General features: G+C 45.9%; 1 protein-coding gene across 2 annotated transcripts in view; it reads left to right on the top strand.

Annotated features, from left to right (window-relative positions):
- Nucleotides 1-584: 584 nt before the first annotated feature.
- LOC119436468 (calcium-activated potassium channel slowpoke) overlaps nt 585-19,967 on the top strand; it is a 194,084-nt gene continuing 174,701 nt past the window's right edge. For both annotated transcript variants that reach the window (XM_049657971.1, XM_049657966.1), the window contains exon 1: nt 585-1,066. In XM_049657971.1, coding sequence (XP_049513928.1) covers nt 713-1,066 — 354 coding nt within the window. In that variant the 5' untranslated portion in view covers nt 585-712. The remainder of the gene's footprint in view (nt 1,067-19,967) is intronic.

Here is a 19,967-nt window from a genome sequence, read left to right as displayed (position 1 = left end):
TTCGGATTAGCTTCACTGATTACTGATGCTCTTTCTAGTGCTGACTAGGAAAAATGGGATTCCTTCTACGCAATAATTAAGCACACACTAATCTTCCTCACCCCCTTACCTGCTGGGCCATCACAATGTCTCCAGAACTTACTTAATGAGTGGTCAGTTGAGTTTTTAAAGAATTAAAGCTGCAGCACGCATATTAAAACGTAAGGGCAGCCAAGGGTATACAGAAAGAAGGAACGGGTAAGGCGTTCTCTCTAGCGCCGCGGTCTTCTCATTCGCTATACCATGATTGGCCGGCTGCCGTTCTTGCGAACCGTCCTTGCACACGAAAGGCATTATGAGCTTCGACCGGACTCAGCAGAAACAGAGCGAAGGGCGGTCTGCAATCTCTCAAGATTGGCCTGCGCCAATTTGCCGGCGCTCTCGCGGGTACGATATTTGCTTCTCCGACGGAGAGACGCCGTAAGAGCGGAGCTGTCCCTAGGCGTCCGCGCCTCGGTCCCTAGCCCCGGGTCGCGCACGCGCGCCGCCTGGCGGTGCTGCGGCGCTGGGGCCCGTGGCGCTGCGGCGCCAGTGAAGAGGGAACCGATCCCGACGACGGGCTGCCGCCAGCGAGCAGCGGCCGCGAGGAGCTACGAGCGAAGCGTGCGAGCCCGCTGGGCCGCCAGCGCGAATGTGCGCCTTCTGATGCGCGGCGTGACGAGCACGAGCAGCGATGGCTTCTGCCGAGGCGACGTCGCCCGCGCCCAACATGTCGCCGGGCGAGCTGGAGTGCATGCGGGAGCGGAAGTGGTGGTGCTTCCTGCTCTCCAGCATCTTCACCTTCCTGGCGGGCCTCTTCATTATCCTGATCTGGCGAGCCCTGGCCTTCCTCTGCTGTCGCAAGGAGAAGGCAGGCGCCTACAGTCCCGGGGCACCAAAGCAGCCGACCGCCAAGAAAGCAGCCCCGGGCGCCGCCGACGCCAAGCGCAAGGGCGGGGAAGGGGCCGCCGAAATCGGGTTCATGACGGAGGCCAAGGACTGGGCAGGGGAACTCATCTCGGGACAGACCACCACAGGCAGGATACTGGTGCGTTTCACTCCTCTGCATGCGCCGCCCCTCGGCAAGGAGGGCTTGCACAGTCGCTCTCATTCGCAATGCCGGCGCTCGTGGACTGCCTTCGAATGCACTAACGTTAAACAAAACAATTTAACCTAGCGGAACCGCTGCGCCTGGCAGATGGTGGTTCTTTGTTAACGCTTGCTGAAGGTAGACGAAATTGGAAGTGCATCGAGAACTAGGCATACGGAAACAGGTGTCTTGTTCTTCGTGTTCTTTCAATTTCTGTGCTTGACGAGTTCTAGCCGTCTTGCACGACGTCAAACATGCGTGGCCTTCGCCATGCAGATTTGTCAGAATTGCTGCCCGGGCGCTCAGTGTTCTCTAAGTAACCCGCGAACTCACGGCCGGCGTTGTCATGTGTCAAACGTTTCAGCACCGCTGATGCAACCGGTGATACAGGTAGCACAATATGGGAGAGGGGGTACCTGAACAAACGTGTAGCCGAGACTACCGGAGTTAGAACGCATTTATCTCTCATCGATCATTGTAGCAGGAGAAAGTAAAATAGGGCCCGTGCGCTCGCTCGCTGACGAGGAGAAGGCAGCTAGTTTCAACCACATGTTCCAAAAGCAGCTCTTTCTCTGAGGCCACCCGGTTGTTTGTTTGAAGACAGAATAAATGTGGTAAGAAGAAAAAAAAAGGAGGACACCCCCATCTGTTAAGTTCTTTGCGATGAACGTGGTTTTAAAGCAAATAGATGAGAGAACATTGCGAGAACGAGCTTGGCGTAGATTTGGACAAGGTATACAAAGCTACCTGTTGACTTTCCGGTGTAAGCACTGCACCTTCCAGAGCTACCTAGTAGAGGTTGCGTTCGCCAGTATGTCGGACGTTTATTTCGCCATGTGACTTTAGCCACACACCAAAAATAAAAATTATGATGTCCACATGGAGTAATACCAACTGGAAAAGTGATGTGCACACAGAGATTTGTGTGGTCCTGCCGCTTTAACACTCGGCAGTGCTCATTTACTGGTACAGTGTCTGCTCTTATATGCACTGAGAACGCAATAATAGTTTGCCGGCTTGGGCGCAGCGGATTTGCGTCGAATGTTTAAATTCGCACTGTTTTGTTGCTCTAAATGACATGTATAAATAATGCTTACAAAGCGCCATTTCTCAATGGTAGAGCGCTTTGCCGTTTAAGTGAACATTCTGAGTGCTCATCTTTAGTGCCAACTTCACGTTCTGTACAAGAATTAGTATATATCAATACGTTTATGCATATGATTGCGCTAAATAACCCTCAATTACCCGGCAGTATACCGAATTTACCTTCTTCCTGTGCCACAGCTGCGTTCGAGAAAACGCGAGAAATGGAGCGGCCATTGTCCCCAAGCTTAGTTACTGAAACCGAGCGTGTGGCTCCACGGTATATAGTATTACGGGCAACACAACCGCCAAAACCTTGAAAGCAGTTCGTTTTAAATGAATCCCGTAGCTTATGCGCAACTATTACTCTTGCGTGATTGGATCTTTGTTGAGCCAGAAGATACGCACGATGCATTCACGCTCGAAAGTTGACAGCTGTGCGTCGCCAGGTGCTTTAGATGTTCTTTTCCTTTATCTCACTCGGATTGCAATGACGTATCACTTCCTAAGGCTGAATGCGTGCCGTAGAGCGAGTCGCGCACAGACGTAAGCGCGCCTCGTCGTTATGACATTAGCGTTATGACGCACTGTATTTAAGTTGGTATTGATGACTCGCGCAGAAAGTACACACGTCACTGTTGTACATTCGACGCAGGCGTTTTGCACGAGCGAGCTTCTCAAAAAATAAATACACGTGGCGCACACAGATTAAAACACAGGTAAAATGAATTGGTTCCGTTATTTGTGGTGATTTTCACGCGAAATTTGTGCTGTTGGAGGGTTCAACGCGCATGATTCAGGGAGCTTTCTAAATCTCAGTGCAAGGGCGACGTCGTGTTTGAAATGCGGTCGAGCTTGGCTTGAACTCGCGAGCTAACGTGCATCAGGTGAACTCCTTGGCTGCAGTTATGCTGTGCCGTGACACTAGGAAAAGATTTGGTTCGAAATGACCTATCATTTATGCTTGTGCAACAAAGAACAAGAATCGATAAATCCAAAGGAAGCTCCGTAATGGCAGTAAAATGTATTTTGTTATTGGGATGCGAACATCCTTCTCGGCTGCCGTCATCAGGTGCAAGAAGGGTTAGGGCGGATGTATTTGGGTGTGAACGGGAGTCGACCGGAGGAGAGCTCCAGCTCCATCACCAGGCCCACTCCCGCGAGAAGCTCTGAAATCTAGAACAGGCGCGCTTGCAGTGTTCAGAATTTCCTTTTGGAATCGATCTCATGAAATACTTCGGAGTGTGTTTCGGCCGGACACGTTGTGCAGCCAATGCTAAGAATACTTATACAAAGTACATAGTGTTGGCCTCGGTTTAACTGCTACGCCTAAGGCAGTTTCCTTCTTGTTCCTGGGTTCCTGCTGAGGTTGTTAAATACGACTTAGGTTTCGAGAAGAATACAAGTTAGCAGGTGTCAAAAATGTGTCAGTTCTTACTTTGCAGAAGGCGAAACACATCCTTCAAAGTGTGCAATGTGCAATTATGGTGTAGCATCGCACGTAAATTAAGTTCTAAAGCGAAACGCGAAAAAAAAAAACCTTCTTTTGGCAACACCCACAAGTACTCGTCCGAGGTCACATTGAAAGGTATTACACTTAGTAGGGAACCGAAATTAAATAAAATGAGTGATGCAGGTTTTCTTCTCACAGTGTGCTGTTGCGCACTGTAGCCTGCAGTCGACATTAAATTAAAATTAAGAAATCAGGTCAAGATTTTTCACGCGTCGTGACGCCATTGACATAGGTATATCTAGACTGAAATCATAACTGCACCGACGGAATCTATGTCTGGCTCACAGCTGTCGAAACTGTGAATTAGAGAGGGTGACCTTCGCAATGGCCGGTGTATTCTTATTCACTTTATTATTTTTTATAAGATACGTATTCACTGCGACGTGTAGCACTGACCAATTTGCTGAAAAAGTCATGCTTCCTTCACGAAAATTGGCAAGAAATAACATTGGTGAAACAGCATACGGTTTCCTTTGTTTCATTTGATGGGTATTTGCTTATTAGCTCCATGTGAACGCTTGCGCATGCTTAAGGTTATGCGCATGCATAAGGGTGCGCATATATAATATTTTGTACCTGGAAAAGAGAGAGTAAAAGCAAGGAGAAGAAAGGCAGGTCAACCAGACGAGCGTCCGGTTTGCTACCCTACACTTGGGGTAAGAGAAAGGGGGAATAGAAAGAGAAAGCGGGATAGAGTGAACACTTTGTACGCACGCATGAAAGTGCCTCGAAATAAGTCAAATCCAAGCAAATGACCCGCCGACACATTGGGATGCCGTCATTCTGCGCTCTGAAGCCAGAGCTCTAATACTCACTTCGTGCTGCGCAACAGGCGGTTTCATGTTGACGCCATAAACCTTTTAAAACGCGCACACTCAGAACAAAAAGGAGGATTATAAAGGTAGACTGAATACAGTCATGATACTCCTTTGTTAAATGTTTTTTGTTTTCTTTTCTATATTTACACGGGTAGAGAAGAATATAGGGCTCTGCCTTTCAAGTTAATATCAACTGTGAAATACGGTGTTGATACGTGGTGTACCGAATTCCTCGCATTTTCGTGCTTCATTTTGAGTGAAGTAGTGTAGTTATGTGACCGGTCTTTGTGTTGAACTTAGCGTACTTATGCGACTGGATTTTGTGTTGCTGTGTTTCTGAATTAACTTTCAGTTTTAGCGTGGCAATAGTGTACTTATGTGACTGGACTTTGTGTTACTGTGGTTCAGTTTTAGTGATTTTAGATGATTTCTTTTTTATATCCGAGGAAGTCATTATTAGCGAATCTCTATGTGTAACCGGCGCGAATTAAAGACAACAACATCTCCTAAGCACCATATAATGAATATAAAAAATCAATAAGGTGTGACAGTGACGGATATTGACAAGAAAACTGTTTACGGACAAACGTAATAAAAGATGAGAAAAGATGTGGGACAGTGTTATTGAAGACCTCTGCTGTTTCACGTTTCCCTAAAGTTGTTTACGTTCAAAATCACATATTTATTTCCTGACAAGAGCCTTCCGTTTTACATCACAACTGCCACTCTTACATTATCGCCCTCTGCAATAGATAATATGGGCACTTATGAACTAATGAAAAGAAAAAAATGGGCCATTCAGAAAGTCTTTTTCTAATATTTTATCGGTTCACAAGTAGCCGCATTAATTTAGCTGCAGGAGCCACATGTTTGGGTTAGTATCTTCACTGAGATGGGATAGTTGGGATGTTTTTGTCTTGCGGGTTCGCGTCTCGGACTTAGCAGTGCACATTATTTTACAATGACAGTATATAGGCGGCCATGAAATAAGAATATTGTTCGCTGGGTGTAGGCGCATGGTCATGTGCCTGCACATGAACGTTCACTCTTTCTGGACACTTCTTACTCCTTTTCTATCCCTTCCCTCTAACCCCGCTAGGTCCTCAATCTATCCTCCGGCGGGACACGCATGCCCTCATCCTCACACATGTCTGCTCCCTTCCCCACAATTTTTCTCGTGTGGAGGAAGTCTCAGAATTCGGGCTGGGGCGGCCCATCATCAGCCATCGCTTGTGCCAGGGGTCAACCAAATCAAGTGTCCAGTGTTCCGCACATGTGTGGGTCTGCAGCAGTTACCTGTTATCTACTTCAATCTGTGGACGTTACGTGGGACGAAGAAAGTCCGCGAAAATGTACTTAGGGTTGTGTAGTTAAGTGATCAACCTGACGACTACGAGTGATGGCTCATAAACAATACATGGTAACAGGCCTCCGTGTTTACATATAATTTAAATCGCACGTTATGTCACGTGACAACCCAGACCAATAAAAAACTTTACCCTCGATACCGTACATGAAAGTAGCCGTAGTATGAAAATTTTCTAATTATGCCATCAACGCGGCACTCTTAGTTAGACTTAATGAAATGTGTTGTATGCCATGGCAATTGCTCTGCGGCAAGATGCTAACGCAGGATTAGAGTTTTGCAGGTAACATTCGACACCACCATTACACGTACACGTTTGGAGGTCCTTCGTATCTTCTCGTGTGGAGGCCAGAACCGCAGGCGCTGTTACTGGTTGTTATTGTTCGACGGAATGTATCACCAGCATTCTTCCTTACACTTTTACTTCTACTTAAGTTTTTTTTGTGGGTAGGGCCCCCTGCTGCCTCCTTCGATCATCATCGCTCTCACAGATCACTGCATCATCACTCTCACTGCTTCAAATTTTGCGCTGCTTTATTATCCGCCATGCACTGCGTGATTTGCAGTAAGCATGATAGCTCCAGCGAACAGTCGTTTTTAAGCTGTGCTTGGAATTCAGAGTCAGAGGCTTCTATTCTCGGCTCGACTGGTTGTTGTTAGTGACCGTTGACATAAAGTGATCGGAGAAAAGCGATCAATTGTTAGTTTGGTATTTTCCTCGTTCACTTCATGCTTCTTTGTCTCTTTTTCGAGTCTGTTGGCTGCCGTTGATCGGCGAGTTTCGGCGAGTTCTACGATACCAAGTTCGTGTACTCCCGCGAAGATTTGAACGCTTCAACACATTCTATTCGTTCAGTCAACGGATTATATTTATTTAGCTAGAAATATAATCTCGTTTCATGACACTTCCATTAGACGAAGGATTTTTCTCGATTTCTTTCAATAGGGTCGTCCGCCGCTTTGTCTTTCCTGGTGGTAGCTGCACCTATGTTGCAACGGTTCTTTCCGGCAGGGATTAAAGCTGAGTGCTTGTATGTTGATTCAGGTGACTGTTGTGGGAGAAATAAGAACTTTTTTGAGACATTGCAAAGTTCACTCGCTTTACCGTTGATAATGGAGGGATTTCAGAGACAAATCCATTAGTAAACAGAGGAGGCTCATGCCCAAAATTGTGGTGATTCGCACAATGAGAGCTTCGCTTTCGTACGTTCTTTCTAAATATTTCTGTAAGCTGCAATAACGTTAAAGATGGCTCCTTTTTTTTTTCGCGGGCCCAGGCTGAGAAATTTCTGTTAAAAATTGAAGGCAGTGACTCACGGGGAATTGTAAACTACGTCTGTGTATAATTTTGTTTTTATCCTTCAAGACAATGCTATGTCGAGGTAATGGGACATGAGAAACACCTGGTAATTTCTATTGTGAGCTTTAAGTGAGACCTTATTCTTTAAGAGCCTTTCTCATTCCATTGCAAACTTCTTTGTTTTTAATCTTATTGACCATTGCACTACGTGTCGAATATCTAGCCCTTTAGGCATCTTAGAGGAAGCATAAAAAAAAAAAAACATTATCGGAGGCATGCTCTAGATGCAGCCACATAATTTGGTCGGTGTCTGCGCATGCAGACTGCGTAGCACCATCGAGTTGCTAGCCCTAATTTGTTGCCTGCGAGCGCGCGTAACGGTTTTTGCGGACTCGCTCCTCGCCAAGATAAGGGGATATAGGGGTGGCTGCGGCATTGATGCAGAGTAATTGCATTCACTGCTGGGGCTCTAATCCCCAGAAGCAATCAGCTCGGGTACACCTTGCAGTAGGGACCAACGCAGTGGCGATCACATGGGAATCCTTGAGCACGCATCGACGTTCTCACGGGAACGCACAAATACAGGTGGTCTTTACCTGCTACTGAGTCCAGCCCTGCTAATCTTGATGCCGTCCTCCCCCCGTCCCCCTTTCGTAGCTGCCGAGTCCCCCTCTCTTTTTCCGATGCGCATTTCATGCGGGCTCGTTGTCGAAGGGTAAGCATTCACCAATCTTAAGGACACGGTTCAATGTCAGCTCGAAGGACATGACGTCGAATCCTGCACGCTATGCTTATAAAATAAATACATATGTATAAAGATATTTACGCCTGTGGCGCCGTGGCAACATCTGGCCAGGTTCTCCAATATTAGGGGAACACAGATGTCTGCCTTTCTTTGCCTGCTGTCTTCTGCGCCGTTACCTCATGTAAGCTTTATTTTAATTCATTTCGATAAATTTGGGGTTATCACCTTGATCCCGACACCAGGTCTTGCCCCGGTGCCGCCGTGAAACGACTGGATATCTATCCATTGCTTGTGTTCGTTTATTCTCGTCTGGTCTACGTGCACGTTTGTCCAGACAAGCCTGGTAACAACGGTATACTTGTGGGGCAGCCTGCGAAGAGCCGGTCCATCAGGGCAGGGCAATGGCCAGCGCCCGTGCGTGGCGGCGGTCAGGCGAAGGGCGCCCCGCGGGACTCCGAGGATGCGAGCCACGGATTCCGCCGTCGGCGGTCCCATGCATGCGCCGTGCCTTGTTGCTGTTGTGGAGAGTCCCGACTTGGATTCTGTCCAGCTCCCCAGTCGGCGGCAGCCGTGGCCGTCGCAGTCAAAGTGCAGCTTTGTGGCGACACGCTCGGCCCGGCAGCCCGCGCGGCGTGCGGTTGCACCGAAATTAGTGTGGCCCCGGGCTCGGTCCCCAAGCGCGCTCGCGCTGCCGGAAAATTGGAGTGGTGAGCTCGCGCCTCCCCCTTCGTAATTAACCGCGTGTTGCTGCTGTTGGCACCGCTGATCACGCGCGGCTTTCTCTCGCGGTGCACGATTTACATGTCAGTCGTTGCTGCGATCAGGGTGGATGCGACAGACCTCGACCAACGCGCGATCAATCTGCAAGCCGGAGCTACGCTACCAGATCGCGAGCCACGCTTCGCAGGTCGACATTTCTCATGTATGCCACGAACGGCGTCGAGTGGCTGATGGGCTTAATCAAACGTAATTATTTCATTCTGTTGTTGTGGCTCCTGACTCTTATTTGTTGCGCTATATGCCGTGGCTGCAGACTCTGATTGGGTTGATCCCGCGAAGTGTCCGGGCTCGTCAGAGCGACCAACAAGTCTGGATGACGGGGGGATATCCTCTTTTCTCAAGTGAAGGGTGTGGCCATCCACCGAGGTAAGGTCCAGCACTCACATGAGGGCGACAGCCCCCGATGGGGCATACATTTATGTTGCCACTCGAGTGAGCGGCATCGCATTGCCGTGGTCGAATACCACAAATTTTTGATCATCCCGGTTCGCTGCCCACACTTGTCACTTTCATTAATCCCGAACACGTCAGCCGCACGGGAAGTATCACTTGAAAACACTTATAGGCAATAGTTTTTTTAACAGCAGAATTGTTTAAGCCGGCCGTTAATGTGTGCCGCCTGCCACTGCGTTGCCTAGCAACCACCTCGCGGAGCATCGCGCGCTATGCTCGGGATAGAGAAAGAGAAAATGAGACTGAGAGAGACGCGCGCGTCGCGCGCTATGCTCGGGAGAGAGAAAGAGAAAATGAGAGCTAGACAGAAAGAGAGAGAAACAAATTGTAGCAGCACCAACGAGGCAACGCGCAGAGCTGCTGCTGACGCCATCCGCGCTTTTCCGTTTCCCCGCATTAGCGCCGAACGCTCGCGGTGTCCGTGACTGCAGCAGGCGCCTCTGGCGGCGGCTCGGCCGAGCTCCCACCAGCTGCGCGCTACTGAGCATGCGCCGTGACGTCATCCCGACGTGTCGTCTGCTGCGCGCCGCCCGTACACTCTGCATAGCTTTCGCCCCACTTCCCCTACGTGTGTTCGTACTGCAAGTGCTTCGCGAGGCGTTCCCCGATACCACGGACCACGAGGAAATGTTTCTACACTTCGTATGACTTAGCATCACTTGGCATTACTTCGTATAACTTAGCATGACTTCGTATAGCCAGGACCAGCTAGGAACCGATGAGCTCCGCTGTGTCTTTATTTAGCCTTGCGCCACTAGTGCAAGCTACCCCAATTTTTCTAATTTTGCATTGGTAAATAAAGGCGATGATGATGTCCATTGTCTGCGGCCCTTTTATTTAGATTTATTGAGCGGGAGAACATAGAGTCCTGCTACCACAGCGGCGTCGGAATAGCGATACACTCACGAGAGCACGATCTGACCCACTGGTGCTGAAAATTCTGAGGGCAGAGTGTGTGGAGAAATTGCGCTTGTAGAATACGTTCGAAGCAAATTACTCGGTAGTAAATGTAAGAAAGCTGTGCCTGTGAATTTCTGGTAGAGGACGTCAAAGGTTTCGGGTGATGACCATAAATATTTATTTATTCCCGACAAACAATGTTCCTTGGTCAGGTCTTACAGAAATATAAAAGAAGCATTATTGAAAGTTAAAGCTTGTTAAATAGGGAAGTGCCTGAAGTCCCCAGATAGTGCTGAAGGAATTCCAATGCACTATTTCGTTTACTTGGAGGTCCCCATGGGTGGGTCCAGTCCTTTAGATGTTTCGGACGCGCCAAGACCGGGCAGCTATTCGTGGAGGCTTATCGGCAGGACATTTTCAAAACATGCGATAGGCTGGCTGCAGAGTCACAAAAGAGTGCAGAACACTTCATGATGATCGGTGAAGTCCGTGCTTTTTTTTTGCTTGTGAAGTGAGGGGATCCTTGTGGGGATGCGGACATGACGTGCAGACGCAGATGATGAGCTGCGGCTACATGGACGGTCTTCTGGTACGGGGTTTTGTTGCCGGATAGGTCGCTAGGACAGCCAGTCGCCGGATTGTGTGGGCTGTAGATAGAGTCTGGTCGCATTTTCTGTCACCAGGCAAACCTTCGTATTGAATTGAGGAATCGAGTAGATTCTTGCTCCCCAACGGAAGCTTTGCTGGGATTCTAGTGTGGTTCAGTATCCACAACATATCTATGCGCTGCTTCTGCAGCACCACTGCTCTTGCAACGCGATGTTCTTGGTGGACTTCGGTACTGCACGGGCCAATGTTGTTGTACTCCTTGACAGCTCCTCTGTAGCCTGCGGAGATGTAACGATTTCTGTATATAGAGAAAACTGGGTCAGATTGCAAGGCTTCACTGGCAAGAACAATGGTCTAGAGTTCAGCATTCTTGCTTGTCATATAGTACGAAATGTATTTCGAGTTGGTCGTGTGGACTTCAAAGTGTGGCTCTCTTTTACACACATCGTTTAGGTCCGGGAGATAGATTCGGGTCACTCCTTTCTCGCTTTCTATAGTAGATATCTTTAACTGGAAAGGCTTACATGCTTTACGTATTCCAAATATTTACTAACATGTGTAGTTTTTTCATTGCTATGATATAAGGAGATGTTGACGCACAAATAAGGCGCCGGCTACTCCCTATTTATTGAATGGGTCTAATCTACAACATACAGGGTTCAAGATTACATGTCAAACACCCTTCCTTCCCATGCGAGCAATAGAACATAAAAAATATTTGTCAAGCAACGTTTTCACGGTAACACTACAAAGTAAAAAAATACGCGGTACGTACAATAAAGAAGTTAAACAACTCCACGGCACTGCAGAAGAAAGTCTCAAAAATACTAATAATACTGTCACCTAACAATACAGTCTAGTCAGCGGGTGGTGCATACATCGTGAAAATGCATTATCACATATAGTCAGAACAGAATAGTCAACATAACATAATCCACAAACACATACACATATACAGTGATGTTGAAATAAAAGGAACATCATAAGCGTTAATAATCGCCAACAATGGCGCTGTCTTCGAGAAATGTTTTTGACGCTTTTAAAGCGCCCTTCTGCAAGGCCGTTGTTGACCAAGGGCCCAAAAGTTTCCTTAAACTGAAAGGTCTGCGGTCTAATGCCAATAAAGTTGATTTAAGTCGGCGTCTTGGTGTGTCGTGATGTGGGCAATCTAGATGGAGGTGATGTATATCTTCATCTACAAATCCAAATCACATTCGGGGGTTTCCGCACGGCCAATTCTATGTAACAAATGTTTTGTGTAGGCAGTGCTTAGTCTTAATCGATGAATAAGGGTTTGCATATTTCGGTCTAATGACAATGGAAATTTGAATTCAATAAGCGGATCAATATGGTGCAAATCAGAGCTCTTAGAATTATGGTCAAACCAAGTATTTCTACACATTTCGAAAGACGTGTGCAGTAAACGAAAGCTGCAGTTGTGTACCGGTATTCTCCTTTCGCAAGTGGTGACAGGAACTGAAATACTAAATTAACGCGGTGAAACGCTTTGACTCGTTCACATCGCCCTTCAGATTGCGTCGCCTTAGTCACCTTTCACCCCAGCGAATTCGTGATACAAGGGTAAAAAGACGATGATAAAAGTCGTGATAAAATGACGCGCTTTTCACGGTAGAGCTGTTTCCGCAGCTGGAATTGTTCATTCTTAATGAATTCATTAATTTGTAGTAGCTGATCTTTGGCCCAGCTTGCAGTAAACAAATTGCAATAATCATTCGCTTACTAACTATACAAGCATACTGTCACGCGCGCACAAACAAACATGAACAGATCTCACGATCACTTGCGGTCTCAACATTGGCGTGATAAGCGCCGGCAGCGGGGAGCGAACACTTCTTGCTGTAGCTCGCTGTACCATTTCAACCGTGCACACCGCTTCTCCGAAACTCAGATTACGCGACCCCCAACACTAGCGCGCATGAAGCCACCAGCCATCTCGGCTCGCTCCACAGATGACAAGCGTGCAAGGGTGAGCCGAGAAAGATGGTGACTTGATGCGCGCCGTCTTCCCGCGCGCCATGTGTTGGAGGTCGCGTAATCTGAGTTTCGGAGACGCGGTGTGCACGGTTGAAATGGTACAGCGAGCGGCAGCAAGAAACGCAGCCAGTGCCCATCACGCCAGAGCGGGCCGCTCATTCTTATCGCACTTGGACTTTATACAGAACATCACGGTGACGGCAACGGGGAAAATTCGCCTGGAGTGTCCATATATTTGATATCGCAATACAACAAGAAAGTGAGGAAACGATATTAAACAGTTTTGCATAGATGTAATGAACTAGAGACTTCCGAACATAACTCCTGACTTGAATCTTCGAGTCCTTAGGATGAAAGGACTACCCAACAGTACCGGTATCAGTAAAACGATAACACTGTGATATCGAGTGGGCACTTTCGAATTCAGAGCAAGAATGTTTTGTAGCTTGCATCTTGTAGGTGCACCGATCATTCTTATCGCATGTCTCATAGCTTCCCAGCTTTATCACATACATACGTTGTCCCAGGAAGGCCAACGTTTTGACAGCTGAACGTATCCTGACAGCGGACGTATTCTTATCATGGGCTTGATTGCCGTCCGGCTTTCTGTGCAACAATTTCTTTCTCGCGAAGCCTCATTAGGACATTGCGCATTAATCGACCATGCCGACCAGATGCATTTGCTCCCGCTATTGATTTCCGGGGGGAATTCGACGCTGACTGCGTTTCGAAATGTTGTACGTCCCACCACCGAGAGATGAGATAGGATATATTACCTCTCATTACCATTGCGTCTTTCTTTTTTTTTCATGCCGATGCGCGGCTATAGATGACGAGTGGCTATGAGTATAGTGTATAGTTTGGATAGCCCCTCACGATATGCTTTTCACCGTGTACATACAGGCTATCTCTTTAGGGAGATATTAGGGCTCATGTTTCAAGTAGTAGCCTTAGAGCAAGCTTCTGTCCTGAGTCTTTCGGTATCCGAAGTGTAGTGTAGAGAAAAATATTCTTATCTGCCCTTTCGCTCATACATGTTTTACCCACGCCACTGCCCCGCAGATGATCAGCTTCGGCGAACATGAGCGTGTGGAAGTCTCTTGTGGAAGTCTCTTATAGGAAAGTAGAACAGACTGCTTAAGAGCAAACCAACATCAAGAAACTGCAAACGGAAAGCGTATTTTTATTTAATTTATTTAATTTTGCTCATTGTTTATTCAGAAATACACCGTGTGGTATGAAGAGGCGAAAGGCAGATTCAAATGTCGGACGATGGCACCCTTACCCGTGCGTTGATCTGAGGCGAAAAGCAATAAACACACAACAAAACAATAAAATATATGGACAAGGACACCAATAAAAGTAAAAATGAATGCAAATAGCAAACTCAAAAAACACGAGAAGCTAGACTAACACTTTATGCATAATTATATTATATTATATAATTACATTATATTTATACTTTATACATGAATTATCAGTGATGCAAAACAGACAGCAATACTGGCAAACAGTACTAAGAGAGAGAGACAGAAGAAAGGGGAAAGGCAGGGAGGTTAACCAGATGGGAAGATCCGGTTTGCTACCCTACGCTGGGGAGAGAGGGGAGGGGGAGGTAAAGTGACAGGAAAGTAGAGCTGGAGAAAGAAAGGAGCACAGACACACAATCACAGTCGGTCACAGGTGGCACAGCACAGTAGCACTTGCAGCACTATAAACATCTCTGTAATTGTAGCGAGGACAGTCACAGAGAAGGTGTTGAAGAGTCTCATCGCTACCACAGTCATCGCACGTGGCGTCGTCGGCCCATCCGATTCGAAATGCAAAATACTTAGTAAAGGCCACTCCTAGCCATATTCGACAAAGCAGGCTAGCTTCGCGACGGCAGAGTCCAGCTGCGATGCGAAGGCGTAGAGAAGAGTCTAGGTGGTGCAGCCGGTTGCTTTGAAAACTTCCTGTGTTCCACAAGAAATCGCATAGTACCTAAACATTACACAAAAATATAGAAATAGCTGTAACACGACCGCAACAATACTACCTACAGGAATACCGCACGAACAGTTATTCTATAAAAAAAAAACTAGAGATAATTAACTTTTTTTTTCTTGAGCCCATATTCTGACCTGCACTGGTGAATCATAATAGCAAAATCAGGATTTGTTTAGGAAATCAGGTATTCAATGAGCAAGTGTCGGAGTTCCATAGTTCAGACTTTCGGTATTCTAAGTCAGCTGTGCCTAACATGGTAATGTGTATTGTCCGGGAGAGAAGATGAGGGCTAAGTGTACTGGTCACGTAAAATTTGCTTTTGTGTGTATACAGAGCAAGCGTTACCTAGTTGGAACAGCAGGTTAACTGTGAGCATGCTAAGCTTGGAGAAGAATGTGGCTGTGTGGGCTATTCAGCACGCAGCTCTTTTTTGTAGGATTATCAACCTGTCTAAATTTGTCGTAGTTGTCGTGCCCCAGATTAGTGGGCAGTAGTGAAGGTGAGAATGAAGATGGTCATACTGTGACTGAATTTTTAACCATTTCGGCAGCAGATTTCGAAGATTGTATATTACCGATATCAAGCTACGCAAATTGACATGAAGCTTGTTTACCTGAGGTGTCTAGTTCATGTTCTATTCAAGAACAACACCTAAAACTTTGTACGTACGTACCCATTCAATAGCTTAGTTTTTAATTTAACTGCAAGCATTATAAAGGTCAGGCTTGTTACGGCTTTTGAAAACGATATACAAAGTTTTCATCACATTCAACTCAAGTTGATTTCGATTGAGCATCTGCTAGTTTTGTATTATTAGTAGTATTGCTATCTATTATTATTATTATTATTATTATTATTATTATTATTATTATTATTATTATTATTATTATTATTATTATTATTATTAGGTTAACAGTTTATTAGCTGGATTTTGCAGATCGAGTAAATGTGTACTTGTAAAAACTATACATCTGTCGTCTACATATAATATTATGCCAGGAATTTGCGCTATATTTGCTACGATATCATTTATATAGATGGTGAAAAATAGGTGTTCTAGAATAGAGCCCTGTGGTGCTCCATATTTTATTTACTGCATTTGGGAACTGCAGCCGTTTAAACAAGTGCACTGCTCCCTGCCAATAAATAACTACGCATCAGATTCAGTCCCTTGCCTCGGATACCGTAAAGTGGGAGTTTACGAGACAAAATTGCGTGCTTGATGGAATCAAACGCCTTTTAATATCCAGAAGTGGTCCAAGGGTGTATTGCTTGTTATCAATATTATTAATTATTTTTTTCTTTAATGCTCAGTAGTGCCATTTTTGTTGATTTCTTTTCACGGAAACGAGATTGTTCACTTACAATCATTTGCCGCTCATCGAGAAAATTGCTTAATCATCATTACTTAAACGTATACTCTTAGACTTTCGAAAACAAAGGGAGCACTGAAATAGGCTGGTAGTTGTTGAAGTAATAGAGAGAGCCAGCTTTGTGGATGACTGCTACCCTAGCAATTTTCATGCCTTCTGGAAAAGTACCTGCGGCGAAAGCTTGATTACAGATATGCTGCAATGGTCCACATAATAGTTTAGCAACATATATAATTGGTTCTGCCTTAATGGCACCATAACCAGCAGCAGTATCTTTATTCAATGATTCAAAATATATGACTATATTTCATGTTCACTACATATAGTCAAGAAAATAGAGTTCGTATACGAAGACGCTGTCGATTGTGTATGACTGGGCATATACCACCCGCCGGGGTGGCTCAGTCAGCTAAGGCGTTGCGCTGCTGAGCACGAGATCGCGCGATCGAATTCCGGCCGCGGCGGCTGCATTTCGATGGAGGCGAAATGCAAAAACGCCCGTGTGCTTGCGTTGTAGTGCACGTTAAAGAACCCCAGGTGGTCAAAATTAATCCGGAGCACTCCACTACGGCGTGCCTCATAATCAGAACTGGTTTTGGCACGTAAGACTCCAGATAGAAGAACAAGAAAGAAGAAGAAGGGCATTTACCGTATGTGCCTAATGTTTGCACACCTCGGGACTGCAGATGCTCTTTAACTGTGTATTAGTCCTCTATACATATTTAATTGAACTCCAATTCACTACAGAATGTGTTCTCAACCTGATGCTCATAAACTTATATACACGGTACATCACTGTTTCGCTTGGCGACAGTATGCCATTTTGTCGTCGTAGTCAACGAGTTTGTTTAAGAAGATTTGAGTATATCCTTAATAATTGAAAAAAAAATTCCAATGCGTACGCAAGTATAGAACTATTAAATAAAGGGCGTCATAAACACTGAATTTCTGCATATATGTTTGCAAAGAGGCTGATGTAGTTATATGCCGTGTCTAGGCTAGTCAGTAGTACAAAGTTTACACAAATATTTTGTTGTAAATGCCGCCTGGACTTTTTTATACCACCGTCGTCACCGCGCCAAATGTGCGAAGAGTGGTTCTGTGCCTGATCTACACTACAGTAGAGAGAGTTTACAGCTGAAAGATATATGCCAAGTTTCAAAATCAGACACGGAGCGGTAGTGCAAGCAGAAAAAAAAAAACGATAAAAAAAGAAAGAAAGAAGCGACAGAGCAGAATCGGAGAAAAAAAAAAAGGGGGGGGGGGGGGGGGCTTGCACATGTTGGGTGCCAGCCCGTTTTGCTTCACGCATAAAGATCTGGGCTTGTTTCAGAGGCATAAATGACGAAGCGTGTATAGAAATGCCGGAAGCGGCCGACAATACCGGTAGTTAGTGAGAACATGCTGGAAAATCGGTAGCATTTTTAAGCAGCTGTTACCACTCAGGTGGCGAGAAAACGAGTATAAGTCTATGCAGATCCCATGCACGTGGGAAGCGATGTTATGTGATAGTATTCTAAGTGAGGACATACTTTCTGTAACTGTTGTTCATTGCCTTTATTAAATGTTTTGCGTTTTGTATCTGGTCAGTGCCTCTTGAGGAGCTTCTTGGGTACTTCATCTGTTGTTCCAGTACCCACGATGGACAGCAGGGACCTGTTTACCGTAAAGTACGAAACGTACTTTACAGATTGAATTTTTGGATACCCTTAGCAATGACGCAGTCGATGACGTACCTGGTCTTTGTGATGGTTATCACGTCGGAACTGACGTTATCCAACCCCAACGGCACATCTGGTGACGCACACGACCGTGCTTGATGATGATGAAGAAGATGGTGATAATTTCTAATGACATCCCTTTTAAACGGGGCAGCGACAAATAGTCACTTAGCCTGCTTGAGCCAATCAGGTTTTACTACATCTATTGTAGTCTTGCATTTTGCCTATCTCTACTTGATATTCTTCCTCTTCATTAAAGCCTCTCTTTAAATACTGTAATGTTACCTATACCTGTAACAACCCCCGCTCCATTTCTTTCCTCAGATTGATCTCGCAATAAAGGGCGCTTACTCAGCCGGCATGAGCGGAAGAAGCGGACAGCTATGTTCGGTAGGCTGCCGCTACGAGTACCAAATGAATTCAGCCAGTAAAAGAATGTACATTTACATGTAACTCTCTCAGAAGGGCCATAAATGTTAAAATGTCGCTCCAAACAATCAAGGAATGTTTTATCTCTAACTCGATATCATGACCTTGAATGCTAGTTACTTGTTGCAAATACAAAACAAAATGAAAGTGAAAGGTGGCATGGACAAAACTGGTCATAGAACGGGCCCTCTGAGTTTATTCTTGATTTCGAGGGTGCGTTGAAGAAACCAGTCACAACAGACTTTAACAATGGCATCTCACAAAGTGCCTAAAAGAAGTAAGCAAGACCCCATTTCAATCCAATTCGCCCACTTCCGAAGTGGAAAGAAATGTTTTTTTTATTTTTATTTTTTTATTACTGCATTCCGTTACACAGCGACAGCCTTTAGATTGTGGCCTTGTAGAAAAGGGTAAATAACGCTGCTGTGGCGAGAGAGGCAAATCTCCAGTAACCGCATGTTTACAAAAATGATTTCACTTGGCTCTAATCAATGAAACCAAACTATATTAGATTTAATTGCCTGTTTACTTTGGACCAGTGGTTCAAGTCCGCCGCCTGAACAGCAGTGCTGCTTTCGTACAATCAACATCAATGCAACTGACAAAGAATTTTACCCGTGATTGAATAGCCGTCAGAAAAATTGAGTAATTATCGACAATATAAGCGGGGCTCAACGTGAAAAACGACAGATATGTAATAGGGGTGGGGGGGGGGACGCACCTAAAATTTGGGTACGCAGCGGAATAAAGGCGAGCCTGAAAAATTTCTTCACGTTCTCAGCTTTGAAAATGCTTAGACGAAATTACTGCTGTTTCTTGCTGTACAGTTGCCAAAACATTAGCGTGCAGCTTGAACGTCCGTCAACATTAATGATTCGCTGGACGGCTGCCAACCACGCACTATAGCTGGCCAGCGCTGGTGCTTTAGCATGACTGAACGCCATACACCATACAGCTAGAAGGCATACGGTTTTTGCGATAAAAATTTTGTAAAAATGGAGCTTATTCAAAATTAATCCGGAGCCCTCCACTACGGCGTGCCTCATAATCAGAACTGGTTTTGGCACGTAAAACCCCAGAAAGAAGAAAAAATGGAGCTTATAAAGGCACGTGCAAGGGTGAACTTAACAAGGTTATGCTGGAAACACTGCCATGTGGTCGTATGGGCTAGGAGGCGCTTAAATCCACCACCGTCCGTTAATTTTTTCGCACTTCGCGTTTATTTACGCTTTATGTTTCTCTTCCACCTTTCCATGCAACGCAAGAATGAATGGTCACAAATTATGCGGCTCTGCTCTCTCCCAGCGACGTTAGAAAACACTAATGAAGTTACCGAGATGGTCCAAAATGTTTCATCCAGTTATTCGTTATCGCAAGTGGGATTTCTCTACATTTCAAGGAGCCCGCAGCGCTTCACATCGTGCAGTGCTTTACTACAGTTAGTAAGTCCTTGGCTAGCACAGACATGTCATATGACCACTAGTTAGCGCCTCATCCTTTACCGACAGCAAGCCAGCAGCAAAATGTTTTATGCCATGTGCTTCTGCCGTCTCGTTTGACGGGGCACGCTATTCATAGCCGCCTTCACAATGTACCTCTTCAACTGCTAGGTTTCATATTTCGCAGCATGTCGTGGGCGTGGAACGCCACAAATGCACTGCAGTTCTCCATGCGGGGACGTGGTGCCCCGCACGCGTTGTGCGAGATGCATGTGTGATGCCGATGCACGCCGTGTAGTTCGCTCGAGAACCAAGCCGCTCGCCGAAGCGGAAAGGCCACTTCAAC

The sequence above is a fragment of the Dermacentor silvarum genome, chromosome 1, assembly GCF_013339745.2.
Source record: "Dermacentor silvarum isolate Dsil-2018 chromosome 1, BIME_Dsil_1.4, whole genome shotgun sequence".
Taxonomy (NCBI): domain Eukaryota; kingdom Metazoa; phylum Arthropoda; class Arachnida; order Ixodida; family Ixodidae; genus Dermacentor; species Dermacentor silvarum.
This window is presented reverse-complemented; position numbering and strand designations above follow the sequence as displayed.